Source organism: Oratosquilla oratoria, chromosome 4 (assembly GCF_046742065.1).
Source record: "Oratosquilla oratoria isolate Oo_2021 chromosome 4, ASM4674206v1, whole genome shotgun sequence".
Lineage (NCBI taxonomy): Eukaryota > Metazoa > Arthropoda > Malacostraca > Stomatopoda > Squillidae > Oratosquilla > Oratosquilla oratoria.
In genome coordinates, this window is record NC_134780.1 from 82,707,766 (window position 1) to 82,727,765 (window position 20,000).

A 20,000-nucleotide genomic window follows, 5' to 3' on the forward strand; every position below is an offset into this window, starting at 1 on the left:
ATAAAAAAAATAAAAAGAGAAAGGTCGACTTTGTGGGTGACTTGTGAACACACAAGTTTGATTATAGAATATTTAGAAGAAAAAAGAAATACTAAGAAATTTCTGGCAGTAAATGGAATTTTAGGAAATATTTTAGGTTCTGTCAACATTACGCTCTTTCTGTATTGCTGGGAGCCTCAGGAACTCGCCTTCTTCTTCAAGCCGTCTGTTTTGGATTTGGATTTTCTTTCTTTGATCGAATTTCGATCACTTCTTCAGGTCTTTGTCAGTGTCTCTTTTTTTTCCAAGACACTTCTACATCGGCACTCAACTTCGAATTTGTTTTTTGTTTTTGTTTTTCTCTCTAAAGCGGCCCTTAACAAGCACTTTACCATCTTTTATTTATTCATTTATTTTGTCTTATTACCGCTCTTTGAAATATATCTATATGATTATGACGGTCCGTCGGTGATCGACGGCAGTTCTCCGGTGAAGTGTGAAGGCATGAGTGAAGCTGAGGGGTGATACTGATGTCTTTGGCGCTATATACCGAAAGGCTTCTTCTCATGTATAAGGGAAGTAGCAAACTAAGATATGCACCCGTCCCACGCCCATCCGTCACCCATCCGTCACCCATCCGTCACCCATTTGTTTCTCTTTTCAGGTTATTGGTAAGACGCCGGTCCCCAAGCGGGATCAGCGTCTTACCAAATAACTTCCCATAATCCTCTATGGATACATACTCGTGTATATATGTATACATATATATATATATATATATATATATATATATAGATATATATATATATATATAATATAGTTGTAATCTTGTAATCCTTTTCAATGTACTTTGCACTGGATGTAATATACGAAAGCGCTCTGCTTCGTTTAGTTTCTCTTTCCCGGTGTTCACTTTTGCATATATATATATTTATATATATATATATATATATATATATATATATATATATATATACACATACACACACACACACACACATAAAAAGTAATCACGAAATGGGGCGGAGGATGAATGGGGGCAGCATCTGGTTTTGATTGATCCTCGTCCGTGAAAATTCGGCCGAAGGCTCCATTCTTCCTGTTGTGTCCTCTCCTCGACCATCTGCGTCACCATCTGGCAAGGACCTTTGTCCATCTGTGGTGACCCGTGTGTGAAGGCCACCCACTGGCCCACCATGGACCAAATGGTCTCCACCACTTAGGCTATGGACCTGCTCTGTCCACGTAGTCACTCTCTTAGTTGCTGGGTTCGAATCCCGCACTCCTCTCCGATTCCCAGCAGTGAATGTTCCCTGGCCCAACAGTCCCTAAGTGCATAGTAGGGCAAAGGTGACGGCTTCGACTACTCAGCGCCTCCTGGCGTAAGCTACTCATCATCATTATCGTCATCAACATCATCATCATCATCATCATCATCATCATCATCATCATCATCATCATCACCACCATCACCACAACTACCATCATCACTATCACAACCATCATCCCCACCATCACCATCATAATTACCACCACCATCACCACCATCATCCTATCACAATCTGCAAAACCACCAATATACTCCTGGCAGAAAAGAATAATTAGCGACACTCAATGTTCCTTACATATCTGCCGCAGCTTCTCGCAACTGTTCCTCTCGCAGCTGCTCCTCTCGCAACTGCTCATCCTCTCGCAACGATCCAGCAGCTGTAAGCTGCTCCTCCCCACTGCTCGGGAATCGTAGGCGTCCAATAGACGGCTTTCTAGAAGCTGCATGATGTAACCGTTTTCCCAAGAGCTCCGCCAACTGCTGGTTGCTTGACTTAATGCCGTACCAGCTGTCTTTCTCTATCTCTCTCCTCTCTCTCTCTCTTTCTCTCTCTCTCTCTCTCTCTCTCTCTCTCTCTCTCTCTCTCTCTCTCTCTCTCTCTCTCTCTCTCTCTCTCTCTCTCTCTCTCTCTCTCTCTCTCTCTCTCTCTCTCTCTCTCTCTCTCTTGCTAGCATCTGGTTTTCGTCATTGACCCTCTCACCATTTCTCCCTTCCTTACCCTTGATGTCCTTCTCTTTCTCCTTTTGTCCCTTTTACCTTCATTTCCCTTCTACCTTTTTCCCCCCTTTCATTCTCCTTCCTCCTTAGCACTTCCGTTCTCCTTCCTCCTTACCCTTCCGTCGTTCCTGTGCCCTTCGTTCTCAAGCTCAGGATTGCAAGTCATTTCACCTGACCCTCCCCCCCCTCCTGGCCCTTCGTTCTTTCGTTGTGTAGCACATCGCCTCGAGTCAGTCCAGATCACTTCTTTTTATCGTCATTGGCGACACGCCCATCTCACTTACGACTGATCGTCCCTTCAACATTCTCTTCTTCTCTCTGTGAAACTGACACTTTATCTCTGTCTTATTCCTGTCTTTTTTTTTTTACCATCTTTTGTCTTTTTTCGTCTATTTTCGTGTTCTTTTTTTCGTGTTCGTCTTTTGTTTTTGCATGTTTTCCATCTGTTTGCTTTTGTTTTTCTTCGTCTTTACCTTTTTACTTTTTGTCTTTTTTTGTCTATTTTTTTTCTTTTTGTATGTGTATTATCTTTTTTCTTATTGTCATTCTTCGTCTTCTTCGTCTTTTTTGTGTTAATTTTTTCCTTCATTCTTCTTCTATCTTTAGTTTTTCTCGTCTATCTGATCTTTATTTTTGTCATTTTTATTCATCTCGATTTTCATTTTCTTCGGGCTTTTCATCTTAACGCTCACCTCATAAGCATCATAACTAACTCCATTATCATCTGCCTCCCCGTCTCCATTAGCCCTCTGGGTTTCATCCACCTTCGCCTTTGTTTCAAGGCTCCTTTACCGTTTTCTTCAACGCCAATTTCATCGTCAGTATCAGCTTCACCAACACAAATTATGACGATGATGACCCCGTTTTCTTCTTAACTTTGCCTCCTCTTCCTCCTCCTCCCTTCCTCCTCCTTCTCCTCCTCCTCCTCCTCCTCCTACTCCTCCTCCTCCTATTCCTCCTCCTCTTCCTCCTCCTCCTGTTGCCTTTGACGTACCTCCCAACCCCCCACCTCCTCCACAACACGGCCGCTTCATCTTCGTAATACACTCCACATCCTCCTCCACCTCTTCTTCCTCCACCACCTTTCCCTCCTCCCTCACCTCTCCTTCTTCTCCACCTCTCCCTCTTCCTCCTCCTTCTCCTTCACCTTGTCCTCCTTTTCCTCTTCCACTCTTTTCCTCTTTCACTCTATCCACTCTTCTCCCTTCCCCTCTCCTCTCTCCTCCTGTCATTCCTTCTCTTCTTTCTCCTCCCCTCTTCTCGCTCCTTTCCTCTCCTCTCTACTCTCCTCTCGTTTCCTCTCTCCTCTCCTCTTTTCTCTTCTCCCTATTTCTTCCCCTCACCTTCTTCCCTCCTCCCCTTTTTCCTCGTCTACGTCATCCCTTCTCCCTTTTTCTCTTCTACACCCCTTTCTCCCTCTCCTCAGTCTCTTCCCCTTTTTCTTCCTTCTCTTCCTCCTCCCTCTCCTCCTCCTCCTCCTCCTCCTCCTCCTCCTCCTCCTCCTCCTCCTCCTCCTTCTCCTCCTTCTCCCCTTCATCCACCTCAGTATATTCTTTTCTTCAACAAAGAACCCACGTGTTGTAGAGAGCGAAGGAGGAGCCTTCAGCTCACCGCAGTCCCCCAACCTTATGCGGTGCTATCAGCGCGTCCTTCTGGCTGGCTAGTAAGCGTGTGGGTAGTTTGAGATTCTAGCTAAACGTGTCTGTGTGTGTGTGGGTGTGTGTGTGTGTGTGTGTGTGTGTGTGGGTGTGTGTGGGTGTATGTGTGTGTGGGTGTGTGTGTGCGCGCGCGCGTGAGTGAGAGAGCGAATGGGGCTATCCTGGTTGTCGTATGTCCCGAACACCGTATATTACAACCATAGATGGAGTTGTCTGTCTTAACCCTTCCTCGTAGCAGTCTTGAGTCGATCCCGACCGTGTGATTATATCCTCAACAGATGAATGAAATCGTCTGTTGAAAGGATGAAGACATCACGGAGATCTTCTAGTCTTGATATGAGCAGTCTGCTAAGATTTTTTTTCCCTCTTCCTCTTGGCACCGTCTCCCAATTCCCTGACGCAGCATCTACATCTCCCGTGCGTCTCCTGAATTTAAGTGAACTGTGCATCTCTCACGCCTTTGCCACCCACAGGCTCAAACTGAATAGAAACATATGGTGTTGGGGCGGAGGAAGGGTTCGGAAGTCTCAAGAGGGTCTGGTGGTTCTCGAGGAGTTTAATGAAGTGGTTTGCTTAAGTTAGGTCGTCAGCTGCTTTTGAGTTATAGGTCTTCCATGTGTGAATAACAATAATAATAATGATGATAATGAAAAGATGATGATGATATCATAATTATGATAATGACGATAATATTGATAATAATAATAATGGTAGTAAAAATAGTGATAATGGTAGTAATACGGATTATGGTACTAGTAATAATAGTGATGATGATATAGTAATGGTAATAATGATGATAATAATAATTATGATTAATATTGATAGGATCCGTAGCCTCAGGTATTATCCAGCTAGTTTTTAAAGCTTTCGAACCATGCCTTAATCCCATTAGAGCATATTCTCTCGACCTGAACACAGACAGACACATAGGCACAGACAGACAGACAGACAGACAGACAGACGGCCACTCTTGGGCACAAGTGTCACCGAGTGCCATCGTTTTGCAGAGACTCATCGTCCGGTTGTCGTGACAACTTCCCTCGACTTGACACAGCCTGGCCTCCTCTTCTTCCTCCTCTTCCTCCTCCTTCTCCTCCTCCTCCGGGCGTTCTTTGTCCGCAAATACGTCTCCTTGGCTACCCGTCCGCCCTCCTTCCCTCCTCACTTCCTTGTATGCTTCCTACCTGCCCTGCCTGCTGCTGCTACCTCCTCCTCCTCCTCCTCCTCCTCCTCCTCCTCCTCCTCCTCCTCCTCCTCTTCCTGCTAACCCGGTTCCCCCGCATTCCTTTGTATTGTTATGTCGCTTTACCGGTCCCCCAATGCCTGGCGCCCTTTTGATCCGTGACTTGCCTCGTTTCTTGCTCCCTCTCCTCCTCTCCTCTTTCTCCTCTTCCTCCTCTTCCTCTTCCTCTTCTTCCTCTTCCTTCCCTTTCTCCTTCCCTCCGTCCTCCACCTCCTCCCCGTACTTTCTTCCCATCATGTCCTTTTCCAACAACTCGTTTTCTTCCACTCCTTCCTCCTCAACCATCCTCCTCCCCCTTCTTCTTCCTCCCCTTCCTCCTCCTCCATCCTCCTCTTCCTCCTCCTAACCCCTCCCGCCATCCATCTATCGGCCCAACTCTCAATTCCCCTATCACGATCGCAGCGTTTTTAGCTTTTGTTGTATTGCGCGAAAAGCGAATGAAATCGCCTGACGAGAGACACCAAATTCTGAGCATTTCTGGTCCTCATCTTGCAAAGGCATTATCACACTGGGATATTTTTCCTCCAACTGTTGGAGCAAAATTTTCATCCCCGCAGCCTTCGTGAAGGAATTTGATATCCTGGACGAAAACCGTTTTCCCCCAGCATATCAAATGACATTCTGTGTATTTCTTAATTGTGATTTGACGGCGATAGAAGTGCTGGAGGTGGTCGGTACCGCCGATTAGTTGGAGGTCGGAGGAAGAACAGCCCAGTGTGATAGGGGTCTTAAACAGGATTCCTTTCCTCGACAGCTCAGAGTACGTTTCTCGAACCATAATAAAAAAAAATATATTATTTTTTAATGTTAACCAGTAACTTCTTGAACAGTGCCGTACCTCACTGTCTAGATGCTGTGACAGCTGCCAGGCGATTTAATTACATTGGAATTAGGCGGTCTCTGGGTTGAATGGTGTCTTGTAGACCGCGACCCCCCCTCCCCCCGGCCAGCTGTTCAATGAAATTGCCAGGAGTTTGTCACATTGACATCTATACATTGAGCCACGGGCTTGATAGAAAGAATCCATCACGGTCTTGGAAAAAATAAATAAGAAAAAGATGAAAGAAAAATCCTGATTTATCCCCTTAACCTACGTCCGCTCCTCTCGCTTTGGCACTTAGTCCCCCCTTCTCTCCTCTCGCCCACCCTCTCCCTCGCCCCTGCCCTCTCCCTCATCCTCTCCCCTCCCATCTCCCCTCTACCCTCTCCCCTTCCATCTCCTTCTCACCCTCCTCCTCCTCACTTGCCCCCCCCCGTCCTCTCCACACTTTCCTCTCACCCTCTTCCTCCTCATTCTCACCCTCCTCCTCTCCCCCTCCTCCTCTCCCCCACCCTCTCCCTCCTCACTCTCCCCCTCCTCCTCTCCCCCACCCTCTCCTCTCTACTCTCTCACCCTCCTCCTCTCCCCTTCCCCCTCTCCCTTATCCTCTCTCCTTCCATCTCCCTCTCACCCTCCTTCTCCTCACTGTCCCCCATTCCACTCCTCCCTCTCCTCTCACCCTCTCCCCTCACCCTCCTCCTCCTCCTCCTCCTCCTCCTCCTCCTCCTCCTCCCTTCCCCCATCCCCATCTCCCTCTCTTCTCACCCTCTCCCCTCTCACTCCTCCCTCTCCCCTCCCCCTGCCTCCCCTTTCTCCCTGTCCTCATCTTCACCTCTCCCACGTCCCCCAACACCCCTTCCTCACCTCCCCCTCCTCCACCCCCTCTTCCCCAGGCCTCATCCTCCCCGTTCCCCCTCCTCCCTCTACCCTCACCCCCTCTTCCCCTTCTCCCCCTCCTCCACTTCCACCACTCCTACTTCCCTCCTCCTCCTCTCCCTCTGATATATCCTCCCCACCCCCTCACTCTCCCCCATCTCTCCCTCTCCCCCATCCTTCCCTCTCCCCGTCTCCCCTACCCATCCCTCACTCTCCCCCCTCCCCAACCTTTCCTTTCTCCTTTCCCCACCCTTCCCTCTCCCCCTTCCCCCACCCTTCCCTCTCCCCTCCTCACCCTTCTCTCTCCCCCTACTCTCCTCTCTTCCCCAACCTTCCCTCTCCCCCTTCTCCAACCTTCCCTCTCCCCCTTCCCCACCCTTCTCTCTCCCCCTACTCCCCTCTCCCCCCCCACCAATCTTCTATTTCCGTGCCATAAATGACATTTACCGCTCGGTGGCTTGACACCGGGGGCTCTTGCAAAACTTGGGGACTCCTTGGCCAATGGATCCTTGGCCTCCTGGTCCCCTTCCACCTCCCTCTTCCACCTTCCTCTTCCACCTCCCTCTTCCATCTCCCTCTTCCACCTCCCTCTTCCCTATCCACATCCTTCTCCACTTCCCCTTCCCTTCCCCTCCCCATCCCTACCCACATCCCTCTCCACTTCCCCTTCCCCTCTCCTTCCCCTTCCCATCCCTATCCACATCCCTCTCCACCTCCCCTTCCACCTCCGCCTCTCACTCCTCCTCCACCTCCCCATGCGCCCAAATCTGCTTGATCCGCGCTCCTGCCCATCCACTCTCCTCCCTCTTTCCTCCTCCTATCCTCCCTCTTTCTTCCCTCTTTGCTCCCTCTCTCTCCCTCATTCTCCCTCGAAGCCGCCTTGGCCCTCACCGAAACTCGACCTCAACGTGTACCGCGATCTGTCAACACGCTGGTGAACTTTTATGATTTAGTTTTGACGATGAGGAAACAATTGTATCTGGTAGAAGAGGGCCGGCCAGAGGGAACGTAAGGCTTCAGTTTATAACCCTCCCCCCCAAAAAAAAAAAAAAAAAATTAACCAAATAGACAAATAGATAAAATGTATAGTTTGGTGGCAAACAGCAAAACATAAGCTGCATCGTCTTGCCTAAGATTTGTCAACAGTGCAAGAAAAAATACCACTTGCACCGTTTCACCGAGGACCAGGAGAGCCTATACAATAATGGCATATATTTGAGAAAATAAAATGTTTCTCGTTGAGAAGGGTTCCATGCTATAGTGGCGCATTTACTATAGTTTCTCTGATGATTTTGAGACAAAGACTAAAGTATAGTACTCAGGAAGGATAGTGGCTTAAGTGCTATAGTGACTTGGGGACACTGCTGATAGTGTCTCACTGAGTAAGAGACCTTCCAACAGTGGATTAAGTGCTTCAGTGACTTTGAGACACTGCAAACAGTGTCTCACTGAAAAAGTAATTCCAACAGTGGCACAAGTGTTAGAGGGGGTTTACACGTGTTTAAAGTGATGGGTGAACGTGTGAACGGTGGTATTTGGGGTTTAACCAACGTGTTCGACAACCAAATACCCCGTTCACACATCACTTTAAACATGTGTCTGTCGAACCGCGTTCGACGAACCGTTAGCCCGTGTGAACCCGCTTTTAAAGACACTGCTGAAAGATGTCTCACTGAAAATGAAACCTCGATAAACTGCAGGGAGGAGCCTTCACAAATCTGCATCAGGAGGAATTGTGTGTAGGCGTTGTGCAGAAAGGACAAGGAACCTGAAATAACGCGACCGACTAAAGAATTAAAGAGCTCTTGGTCGCGGAGATGAAGTAATGGCTGTGTTGGTGATCGGGGTGGAGCATCTGAGGATGGTGGTACCAGCTGTGTTGGTATGAAATACATTCCACATCATAAGCATTAATCGAACGGTAAAGTTATATATATATATATATTTGTACAACACTGAATTGGTCCCAGTGATCAGAGATACATTTTAACCGCAATGCACTTTAATTCTAAGCCATCAAGGCCGGCATGCAGAAATTGAAATGTGGTACTGCCAAGGACTGGAACCCCAGCATCCTACGAACTAGGCTATCAAGAGAGATATAAATTGAGCGCAATTTATATCTCTTGATAGCCTAGTTGGTAAGTCAGTACCGCACTTGCCATGAGGATGCTGGGGTTCGAGTCCTTGGCAATATCACATTTCAATTTCTGCATGTCGGTCTTGATGGCTTAGAATTGAAGTGCATTGTGGTTAATATATATAAAAATATATATATATATATATGTATATATATATGCTATGTATATATATATATGTATATAATATGCTGTATATATATATGTATATATATATATGTATATATATATATGAAATCCCTCTTCATGAATATAAGTTTAATGTTCACTGCTGAGCGTGTTTATAACATTAAGAAGTGTTGCAAATCAAAGTCCACTGGGTGTAGAAGGTTTTGAAATAACTAAGAATAGATAAATAAATGGACAAGTAAATAAATGATTAAATTTAACTTCATAGGAAACTGGTGATCACGTCACAGAAAACATGATTCCCAAATCCTTTCGTTGAACTCTAGTCTTTCAACTACGTTCAGGTGACACTTAAACATAAGATGTAAATCACGCAAGGCGACGCTTGGTGCTTGTTAATGGCAGGCAGGAAAGGAATTACTTGTTTGAGGAGGTTTTTGAGGAGTTGTAAACCGTTTGAGGGACGAAAGTGCGAGAAGAAATTGACATTTGGAACGCGACACGGAAGTGTAATCACCCTCATGGCCCTCAGGTGTTCCTCGTTTTTAATATTGTCTTAAGACCATAAGAATGTAGGAGACTCCAAGAGACCAAAAGACCTACGCTAGGCAGTTCCATGTCCCATACCACCTGTTATCCCTATCCAAAGTTATATCTCTCAAGACAACCATTTGTTTAAGTGCTCATTTCGTGGTTACTAAATATTCCATTTATTAACCACTCTGTTGGTAATAATATTTTACATAATGTTTAATATTGTTAATACTTCCTTTCTTTGTTTTGATTTGTAGCAGTTTTTACTTGTATCGTCATTTTTGTCGAAGTGTTTATAAATGCGTCAGGACTTTGAACACCTGGTCCTACGCTGTTCTACATTCTCCTCAAGAATTCATATCTCCTTGAATATTAGATAGTCTTAGATACAATATTTCTTCAAGTGACCTATGGGCCCCTCAAGTGGCCGTAGCCGGTTACCTGGGGGCCGTTGGTTATCCTGCAAGAGAGACTTGGCGTAATGGGTTGATTAGTTAATTGGTTATGTGATTACACGATGTAATCCAGCAATTCCCAACCCATTTCCTCAGATCCACACTCTTGCATGCTGTTTCCTACATCTTGAAGATCATTCCAATACTGAATAAAATCGCTTAGCAACCAGGAACTGCTTCTATTTATTGGCCTATGGCTCGTCTTGAGAGCTTCTGCGCACCTTGGGGAGTCTGAGAGCCCCCGTTTTGGTAATAAATCAATTCACATCCAATCTGGGAGGGGAAACGTTCTGTGAAAGTCTACGGGCCCAGTGCGTCATGTTTCGCTCTATTTGGTCCACTCGTGCGCATTCTTGCGTGATTCCCCTCGGGAGTGTATTTACGTTTATAATTCTTTTTCTCAAATAGACTGTCTGTGTATGTGTGTTTGTGAGTGTGTGTGTGTGTCAGAGAGAGGGAATGTAACGGGAGCTCACCATAAATGTTAATATCAACATGTGTTATGTGTATGTATGCATATTTCTGTATTTGTCTCTACTTCTGGAGTTGACGCCGTGAAATTGGTAGTTGGATTTGAGCATCTATATGATTAAGATATCCACGTTGATGAAATCTTTCAACACGGTTACGTGTCTCACAGATTTTTTTCTGGCTAGGAATAGACGACTTCATGGAGTTGAGTGGGGAAAGAGCCGGTCTACAGTGGTCCGGATCAAAACCTGTCTATTTCAGTAGAACGGTTGAGCCCAAACCTACATATAACAGCCTGTCTTTAGAAAAAAAAAAAAAAAAAAAAAAAAAAAAAAAAAAAAATTATATATATATATATATATATATATATATATATATATATATATATATATATATATAGTGAATCAAATGGGATTATAAAAAAATTGAAGGATGCGTGTGTGCGCGCGTGTGTAATTTATTCATTATATATATATATGTATATGAATATAAACACTAGGAACGTGTGTTCACAAGTGCGTAAGTAACCACTAGGAAAAGTAGACTAACGAAGCAGAGCACTGAATAGGTAATTATACGAAAGCGCTCTGCTTCGTTAGTTTACTTTTCCTAGTGGTTATTTAGGCATATATATATATATATATATATATATATATATATATATATATATATATATGTATGTATATATATATATATATATATATATATTCTCCTTCACTCGGCCTGACAATACTCTGGACTCTTCCGCTTTCTGCTCTGGCTCTCACGGATCTTGGTCCAGAAGAGAAGACCCCTATTCCAGTATAAACACTGAGCCAGTCACTGCACCAGTTATTCCAGTCATCGGAACTCGGCATTTTCCAGACCCGCTCACACGGTTCCGATTAGAGGATCGAGAGTGCGTGGGTGTTTGCTTGTTTTGTGTATGTGTGCGTGCGTGCATGTGTTTGTGTTTTATTTTTGTGTGTATATATGTTTTTTTTGTAGTGTATAGATAGAAAGGAAGCTACGCTTATTATTTGTGAGTGTGTGTGTGTATGTGTTTTTTGTAGTGTATAGACAGAAAGGGAGCTACGCTTATTATGTGTGTGTATGTGTGTGTGTGTGTGTGTGTGTGCGAGTGTGTTTGTGTATTTGTGCGTATGTTTTGTAGTGTATAGACAGGAAGGGAGCTACACTCATTGTGTGTGTGTGTGTGTGTGTGTGTGCGCGCGCGTTCGCGCAAGCGTGTTTATCTAGTTATGTACAGGAGGAGACCTATGCTCATTGTGTGTGTCCGTGTGTGTGTGTGTGTGTGTGTGTGTGTGTGTGTGTGTGTGTGTGTGTGCGTGCGTGTGCGCACTTGTTTCTTCGTGTGTTTTATAGTTCATATCGATGATTTTGTCTAGTTGGATACAGTCTCCTTAACATGTTTTTATGCTATTTTTAGTTGAAAAAAAAAAATCAACCAACCCTAACTCATCAAGGCATATATTTCATTATTATTATTCAGCTTAAGCTTGCTTTGTCCGTCTTCATATGTATTTTAATTTAGCTGGGAGGCATTTTTATTTTTATCCTTTTTTATTAATGTAATTTTATTTTATTTTATTTTATATGAGGGGATAACACTATAACGTAGATCTCACACCTGTATCTGTGCGTGCGTGCGTGCGTGTGTGTGTGTGTGTGTGTGTGTGTGTGTGTGTGTACGTACGTGCATGCACACGGAAGTTCATCAATGCTGCATTTAGGCCTAAACTCGCTTATACATATATTTTTCTGATTGGACAGCATTTTAGATTAATAACGAGTCCGTATGTATTTTTTCTCGTGCAAGAGTGTCTTCTTAATGAGGCACAAGTTTGTATCAAAAAGCTAAAGTCATTAGATAGGATAGATCGAGGGAGGGAGTGGGAGAGGTTGCGGGAAGGAGGTGGAGGATGCACATCAATGGGTTGTCATGGTAACCAGCCTGGAAACCGTGGCTGTTGGATTTGTTTTGTTCTTAGTTACTCAGTATCATTGTGTGTTTCTTTTTATATTCCTTTGATGCTATGATTATATTTCGTAAATCATTTCCACATGTGTTATGTAAATGTGTTCATACAGAGAAACTGTATGTTTTATTTACAAAAATGAAGTATCGAGTTTGTACAGCGTGGACTCACGTGGACATTCATAGAAAACGTTGATAAGCGTCCAGAGAGAATGGAGGTAGGGGGGTGACATTAGTAAATGTTTGTTTTTAATTTACGTAATTTAGGGTGTTGTTGATTCAGTGCAAACAGAAGTTTATTGGCTGTTACTGTTTACTATAGTCGACGTTTAGAATAATTTTATTTGCTATGATGCGGGAATGAGTCGTGCCGTGACGTCATGTCGTTGATTTATTGATTGAAGGTGTGAATTTATTTCTGTTTGATTGAATTTATGTTCCTAATTTTTTTCCATCTATTACTCTTCGTATCACCAAAGTAGGCCAAGATTGTATTCGTCCTCATCATTAAGGTAAAAAAATAAAGACAAGATCCAAGTACATTTTTCTTTACATGCATATGCCAAAGGCTTTTTCCCCCCTTACAAGGGAGGTAGCCAAAAAACAAAGACATAGAAACCACTCCCACCCATTCCATCCCCTACATACTCCACTCCCCTCTACCCTCTTCCCTCCCTCTTATCTTTGCACCTCGGGGATGACGGGTCATCCCTGCATCTTGTCCACTGCCCTGGGTCGGAAGCAGTGCCACAAGACACAGCACAATTTTCTTTACCGTCGATATTGCTCTTCCATATCTCCTCATTCGAGATCTTCGCATTGGCTTTGTGCTTTGCCCAAGTGCTTTCATAACCTTTCTTGTTGTCTTGTTCTTCTCCGTGCGTGCAGACCGAACAGGCCATCTAAGCTTATTTCTCTTGACAGCATCTATCATTTTTCTCCTATATATTCTCTTGGCTAAGTTCTCTTATAGAATAACTTTGGTCAATATTGAATCCCAACACTGTTGACGTTTATATGTTGATAAAAAATATTTTGGAAGAAAAAGCTTCAAGAGATTTTTCGGGTGATTTTGGAAGTACCAGATGGATATGGTTACTAATAACAGTCATGGATGTTTTGGTTATTGTCAATAGATATTGAACATGTTTGAACGCCATGGATTGGGTGGGAATAGGTACGTGCCTCTAACATAGTTACCTCCCTTGTAAGGTGGAAAAAGCTTTTGGCGTGTGTGTCTATACACAACTTGTCGGAGGGCTCGCCTAATACGGGGATTGGATGAAAATGAAATTAGATCTTCTGATGTTACGTGAAGCGTGGTCGGAGACTTGTACAGTCCTTTTGAACCATCACACGTAGCTCGGTTGCTAGCGTATTGATTTCGTGATTATGGACGCACGGGTTAGGGTTCGAATCCCATGACAGAGCTTCTAAAAATGTTATATATATATATATATATATATATATATATATATATATATATATATATATATATATATATATATATAATTGAGAGAGAGAAGGGTAGTACTATTTTGTGTGCGTGTGTTTATGTTAATTCTTATGTTCTCTTAATTGATTGATTTTTTCTCTTGTCCTTCCTCAGGGTGCCACAAGGCGGGGATGGGTGGAGTAACTAGCACTTGACAGGCGCCTCCCGTGGGCGTCGTCAGTCATGGACTACGCCCACGCGCACGCCCACCTGGACCACTCGAGCACGCCCACCTCTCGTCCCGACCACGTGTTGGCCCGAGGTCACGCCCGATCGCGAAGTCGAGACGCCTCATCCGACTCGGCGCATCACGCCCGTGATCACTCCTTAGGTAAGGTCATCCTTCCTCCTCCTCCTCCTCCTCCTCCTCCTCCTCCTCCTCCTCCTCCTCCTCCTCCTCCCCCCCATCCTCCGCTTTCTCCTCCTCCTCTCTCTCCTCCTCTTCCTTATCCTCCTTCTCCGTGATCACTCCTTAGGTAAGGTCCTTTCTTTTAGCTTCCTCCTCCTTTTCCTCCTTCCTCCACTTTCTCCTCCTCTTCCCTATCCTCCTCCTTCTCCTTTTCCTCCTTCCTCCACTTTCTCCTTCCCTTCCTTATCCTCCTTCTTTTCCTCCTTCCTCCATTTTCTCCTCTTCCTCCTCCTCCTCCTCCTCCTTTTCTTCCTTCCTCCACTTTCTCCTCCTCCTCCTTCTCCACCTTCTTCTCTCCCTTATCCTCCTCTTCCTTTTTTTACTTTCTCCACTTTTTCCTCCTCTTCCTTATCCTCCTTTTTCTCCTTCATCCATTTTCTCCTCTTCTTCCTCTTCCTTCACCTCCTCCTCTTCCTCTTTTTCCTCCTTCCTCCTTCTCCTCCTCTTCCTTATCCTCCTCCTTTTCCTCCTTCCTCAACTTTCCCCTCTTTTTCTTCTCCTCCTCCTAGTCCTCTTCCTCCTCTTCCTTATTCTCCCCTTCTTCCACCCCCGTCCTCCTACTCTTCCTCCTCCTCTTCCTCTCATTCCTTCTCCTTTTCCTTCCCTTCCCCCATCCACGTGCTCCTCTTCCTCCTCTTCCTCCTTAACCTCCTCCTCCACCTCCTCTTCCTCTTCCTCTTTCTTATCCTCCACCCCTTCCCCTCCCTCCTCTTCCTCTTTCTCCTCTTCCCCCTACTCCCCCTCCTCCTCCTCTTCCTCCTCTTCCTCTCCCTCCTCCTGGTGGAGGACCTTGACCCCGTCTTGGGTCCTGTGTTGTGTCTTGCAGGAATTTCCTGCTGTAAGAAGTAGGAAGCCCGCTGGCTGAGCGGGTTAGGGTGTCGTTCGAACCCTGCCACCGGCGAAGTTGAACCGAGGGCATGGTTCAGTAAATTCCACGCTATAAGGTTCTCTGTAAGGGGCATCGTTCTAGCCTCCCGATAGGGGGGAGTGTCTGACGTAAACCACATCACAAGAAGTGTTAGAATTGCAAAAATGCTCTGTGTGTGTGATTCACCACTATCTTATATCACGTGTTGGACTCGTGATTGACAGCTATTACTCTCCCAAATGAGAGCTCAGAGCTCGTATATGCCCGATCTATGGGTAATGCCGTGACCTTTCACACACACACACACACACACACACACACACACACACACACACACACACACACACACACACACACGACTCGATGGCGCAGTTGGTAGAGTTCCCGGCCGCCACTACGGCGGTCCGGGTTCGAATCCCGCCCAGGGCTGAAATATTTTCAGTATCGCTGTGCTGTGATTCGTTACTCCAACTCTCGTGGGCGGGGAGTTGGGTATGTGTGGCGTGTAAGGTCACAGTATTACCCATGAATTGGTCATATATGAGCTCTGAGCTCTCTTCCGGGAGGGAAATAACTGTCGATCACGAGTCCAACACGTGATCCAAGACAATGGTGTGCGTGTGTGTATGTTTACTACTTAGGGGGCTTTGTGTGTTTGTACTTGTCTGACTTATGTGTACGTGTGTAAGTTTGTGCACAAATTTCGATTATACACATTAAACTCGACAGTTGGATACAGACTTCCGTTTTCTTACACATCATGTTCTGAACGAAACTGTAGAAACGAAGAATATTGAAAACTCGTGAAAGTCAGAGAAAACGCCACGTAAAGGGCGAAGCTTTCATTGCTAACACCACAATGTTCCGCTCATTATAATCGTCCCAGGAATCAAGGCTTCATATTCACTTGATATTTCCTGTGACATATTTGGTCAATATTTTACACTTTCATATACGTTTGTTTGTTACCTTGATAACAACATATTAATGATCACCTATTTTGGAATTCTACATTTATCATAAAAGTGACAATGAATTTCGGGATTGATTTATTTACAATTTTTATTATCTTTTTATTATATGAGTTTTTGTCTTGCCCTTCAACATGTAATAATAATGTCAAATTTATCTGTTGCCTCTCATGATAAATATTCAATATATTTAGTAATTCATACATTATATAAATTACTTAATTAATTAAACAATATGAATAATTAGTAGATGGATCTGTTCACCGTCAATTTTAACTAACACAAAGAAAAATTTATATTAGTTCATACGAAAGGCAAGGAAATATATATTAAAGTCATGCCTTTACGCTTCGTTTTCTTTTATGCCCTCTATCTAAGAGAGAACGTTATGGCGACACTATTTCAAACCTTCATTCAATCTGTCTATCTACGTGCATTTTACCAGATATATTCTTGGCATTGTGGGTCAATTTTTTTTATCTATTTGTTTAATTTTCGTCTGGAACGTTATCATAGAATAATAGAAATATGTGAATGACAAATTTAATGTGGATGTTGGGAAAAGTGCAGTTGAGAGCAAAGCATTCAAAAATGATTCATAAAAAACTCAAGTCAATGGGAATGTCTGATTGATTGATAGATTGAGAGATTGATTGAAACGATAATCTTGATCCGTGTGTTTCACAAGGTGCATCCATAACATGAACAAAATCACTAGGCGGCAACCCACCAATGAATCCGTTGCCCATCTGTCGATGGATCCACGCACCCCAATGTAACCGCCAACGGTTAGAAATTGTGTGAGACAAATGAGAGAGTGAGAGGTGGGGAAGAATAGACGAAGATGGGCTAAGAATACGTTTACTGTCCTTACGTTGCGGTCTCTATGACCTTCTTCGGAAGACTCGCTACAATACATCATGTTCACAAAATTTATACATGTAGTGGGAGGAACTTGTCAAGCTCCGAATCTCAGTTTGTTTTGTTTTTTTCCAGAGCGTTAATTATTAAGAGACTAGCTGCTTTGGAAAGGCATTTAAACCTTTTCTATCATTGTTGTTTGCTTTATATGGGTAGCTTCCACTGTCTTTCTCATTTTCTTTTGTAATCCCTTGTGCAAAAGAAAATGAGAAAGACAGTAGTGGAAGCTACACATATAAACATCCAAATAAACAACAACGATAGAGAAGGATTTATATGCCTTTCTAAAGCATCTAGTCTTCCAATAATTAACGCTCTGGAAAAAAACCTGACACTCGAAGCTTAACGAGTTCCTCCCACTACAGGTATAAATTTTGTGAACATGATGTATTGTAACGAGTCCTCCGAAGAAGGTCAGAGACCGCAACGTAAGGACAATAAACGTATTCTTAGCCCATCTTCGTTTACCCTTCCCCACCTATCACTCTCTCGTTCATATATATATATATATATATATATATATATATATATATATATATATATATATATATATATGTGTGTGTGTGTGTGTGTGTGTGTGTGTGTGTGTATGCGTGTGTGTGTGTGTGTGTACTTTCTCAATAGGTCTCTTCCCAGCGTCGTTGCAGCAACCTAACCTAACCTTGAGCATTATGACAAGAGGCATCACCATGGTCCGTAGGATGTAAGGACAACAACAACCACAAGATCTAAACATCCCTTTGGGGAGAGCGGGGGGTGGGGAGAATATGACGTCACCCAAAGTGCAGCGGGGGGATGGGGCGGGAAGGAGAGGAAAGGACCCTGCAGGAAAGAAATCTGCTTTCTCTTTCTCGCTGGTGCGGGTTGCCCTCTTGACTTTTCCGTCTCGGTAAGATGCTCGAAAATGTCTTTGTCTGAAGGATGACCTATCTGAAGTATTACCGTTACCCCCGACTTCAGGAGGTTTGGTGTTTTGCTTTGAAGGTTCATCGCATGGCAGCTGTACCACCCGACGTTGGTTCTCCTCCCCACCCCACCCCTCTCAAGTTGATGTCTAATGATGAATTAAATCATTCTCTTCTTTGTCTTCTTCTTCTCCTTCGTCTTCCTTGTCTTTGTCATCTTCTTCGTCTTCTTCTCCGTCCTCTTCTCCGCCTTCGGCTTCTTCTTTGTCATTGTCGTCTTCTTCTTTTTCTTTGTCTTCTTCGTCTTCTTGTTCGACTTCTCATTCTTCATCTTCTTCCTCTTCGTCTTCTTTTTCGATTTCTTCTTCGTTTTCTTAGTTTTGTCATCCTCCTTCTCTACCTTTTCTTGTACCTCCTCCCTTTTCCTCATTTATCTCCTCCTGTACCTTCCCATCTTCTTCCTCCTCTTCCTCCTTTTCCTCCTTCCTCTTCATTGTCTTCTTTTTCTTTTTTGGTTCCTTCTCTTCTTGCTCCTTTCTCTTTACGTTTTGTGAATTTGGAATGAATCCGTCGAGAGGGTATATGTAACCTAACATCCCATTGACGTGAATAAAATCGCCTGACGGCAGTCCAGGCGAGAGGAAATGTACCACCTAGTACGGAAGTAAAGTCTAACCCTGGTAACAATGCCAACCGGAGTTGAATAAAATCGCCTGGCGTCAGGCAGAATGACCGGGTAAAGTTCCACCCGAAACGCAAGGGACGAGAGGGAAGGTGGAGGAGAGGGTGGGAGAGAGGGAGAGGGAGTCATAGGTGGGCCACTCTGACAACACAAAATTATATCATGATATTTTTTTCTTCGTAAACTCGAAGAATGGGAGGATAGTGTCATATCCTAAGGGCCCAAGAGAGAGAGAGAGAGAGGGTGAGAAAGATTTTCTAATTAGGAATGGAATTAGAATTCTCATTTCTTCCTCTTTTCACCGGTTCAGGTCCTCAGGGATGAAGGGCGGTGTGTCAGGAGCCATCATCCTCGGGGGATTTTTTTTTTTTTTTTTTTCTTCTTCTTTTTTTCAGCACGGAACCCACCGAGTCAACAAGTACGCTTTCTCTCTCTCGGAGTCTCTTCCTTCTGATTTCTTCTTACCGGAGGCCCATGGCCTTACGATAGGCGGCAACGGCATGTGGCAGGGAATGGAGCAGTGGAAGTGGAGGTAAATTGTAGAATGAGAGAAGCAAGTGAGCACCTTGGGGGATTAAAGAGTGTCATGAAAGATAGACGTCTGGGAATGGATGCAAAGACTGATTATGCCGACGAAACTGTATGGGGCAGAGACGTGGAGTTTGAGAGAGACAGAAAGAAGTTTAGATGTGTTTGAAATGAATTGGCTAAGAAGTATGATAGGAGTGACAAGGTTGGATAGAGTGAGAAATGAGGAGGTGAGGAGGAGAACAGGGATGGAAAGGGAGCTGGGAGATAGGGTTGATGAATGAGTATTAGGATGGTTTGGACTTATGGAAAGAATGAGTGATGAAAGATTGGTAAAAGAGATGTGGAAGGCAGAGGTGGAGGGAGTGAACTTGAGGTTAAGATGGATGGATAGGGTGAAAGGGGCTTTGAGCTTGAGGTGAATGACTGTTGAACAAAGTAGGGAGAAGGCAGGGGATAGGGGTGAATGGCAATGTATGGATGGTACTTTGACGCAGCCCGAAGGGATTTCTCCCCGTCTTCTTTATTTTCCGCATGAGGGGACGTAGAGGGGAGAACGCCGATGAAGTGAAGCGGCCTTGCTGTGGATGTACAGTGTCTTGCTGCACTGCTGTGTGTATATATATATATATATATATATATATATATATATATATATATATATATATATATATATATATATATATATATATATACTACACATGCGGTGTACAAACAACCCCAATGTGCAGTCGCACATGAAGACCGTATTTCACTTTGGTTCATGTTTGCTCGTTGACAGAATTCCCTTTTCCCTTCCCGTGAGCGCAAGCCTCAGTTAATGTGTTGACACACATCTCGGCTCCACTTTACACCCGCGTACTTCCTGTTGAACAAATATTGAACAAGCCCAT

General features: G+C 44.2%; 1 protein-coding gene across 12 annotated transcripts in view; it reads left to right on the top strand.

Moving 5' to 3' along the window:
- The window catches only part of LOC143024996 (transmembrane and coiled-coil domains protein 2-like), a 749,123-nt gene that overhangs the window by 313,862 nt on the left and 415,261 nt on the right, over window positions 1-20,000 (top strand). For all 12 annotated transcript variants that reach the window (XM_076184578.1, XM_076184576.1, XM_076184581.1 and 9 more), the window contains one exon: window positions 13,938-14,154. In XM_076184578.1, the coding sequence (XP_076040693.1) occupies window positions 14,007-14,154 (148 nt within the window). In that variant the 5' untranslated portion in view covers window positions 13,938-14,006. The remainder of the gene's footprint in view (window positions 1-13,937; window positions 14,155-20,000) is intronic.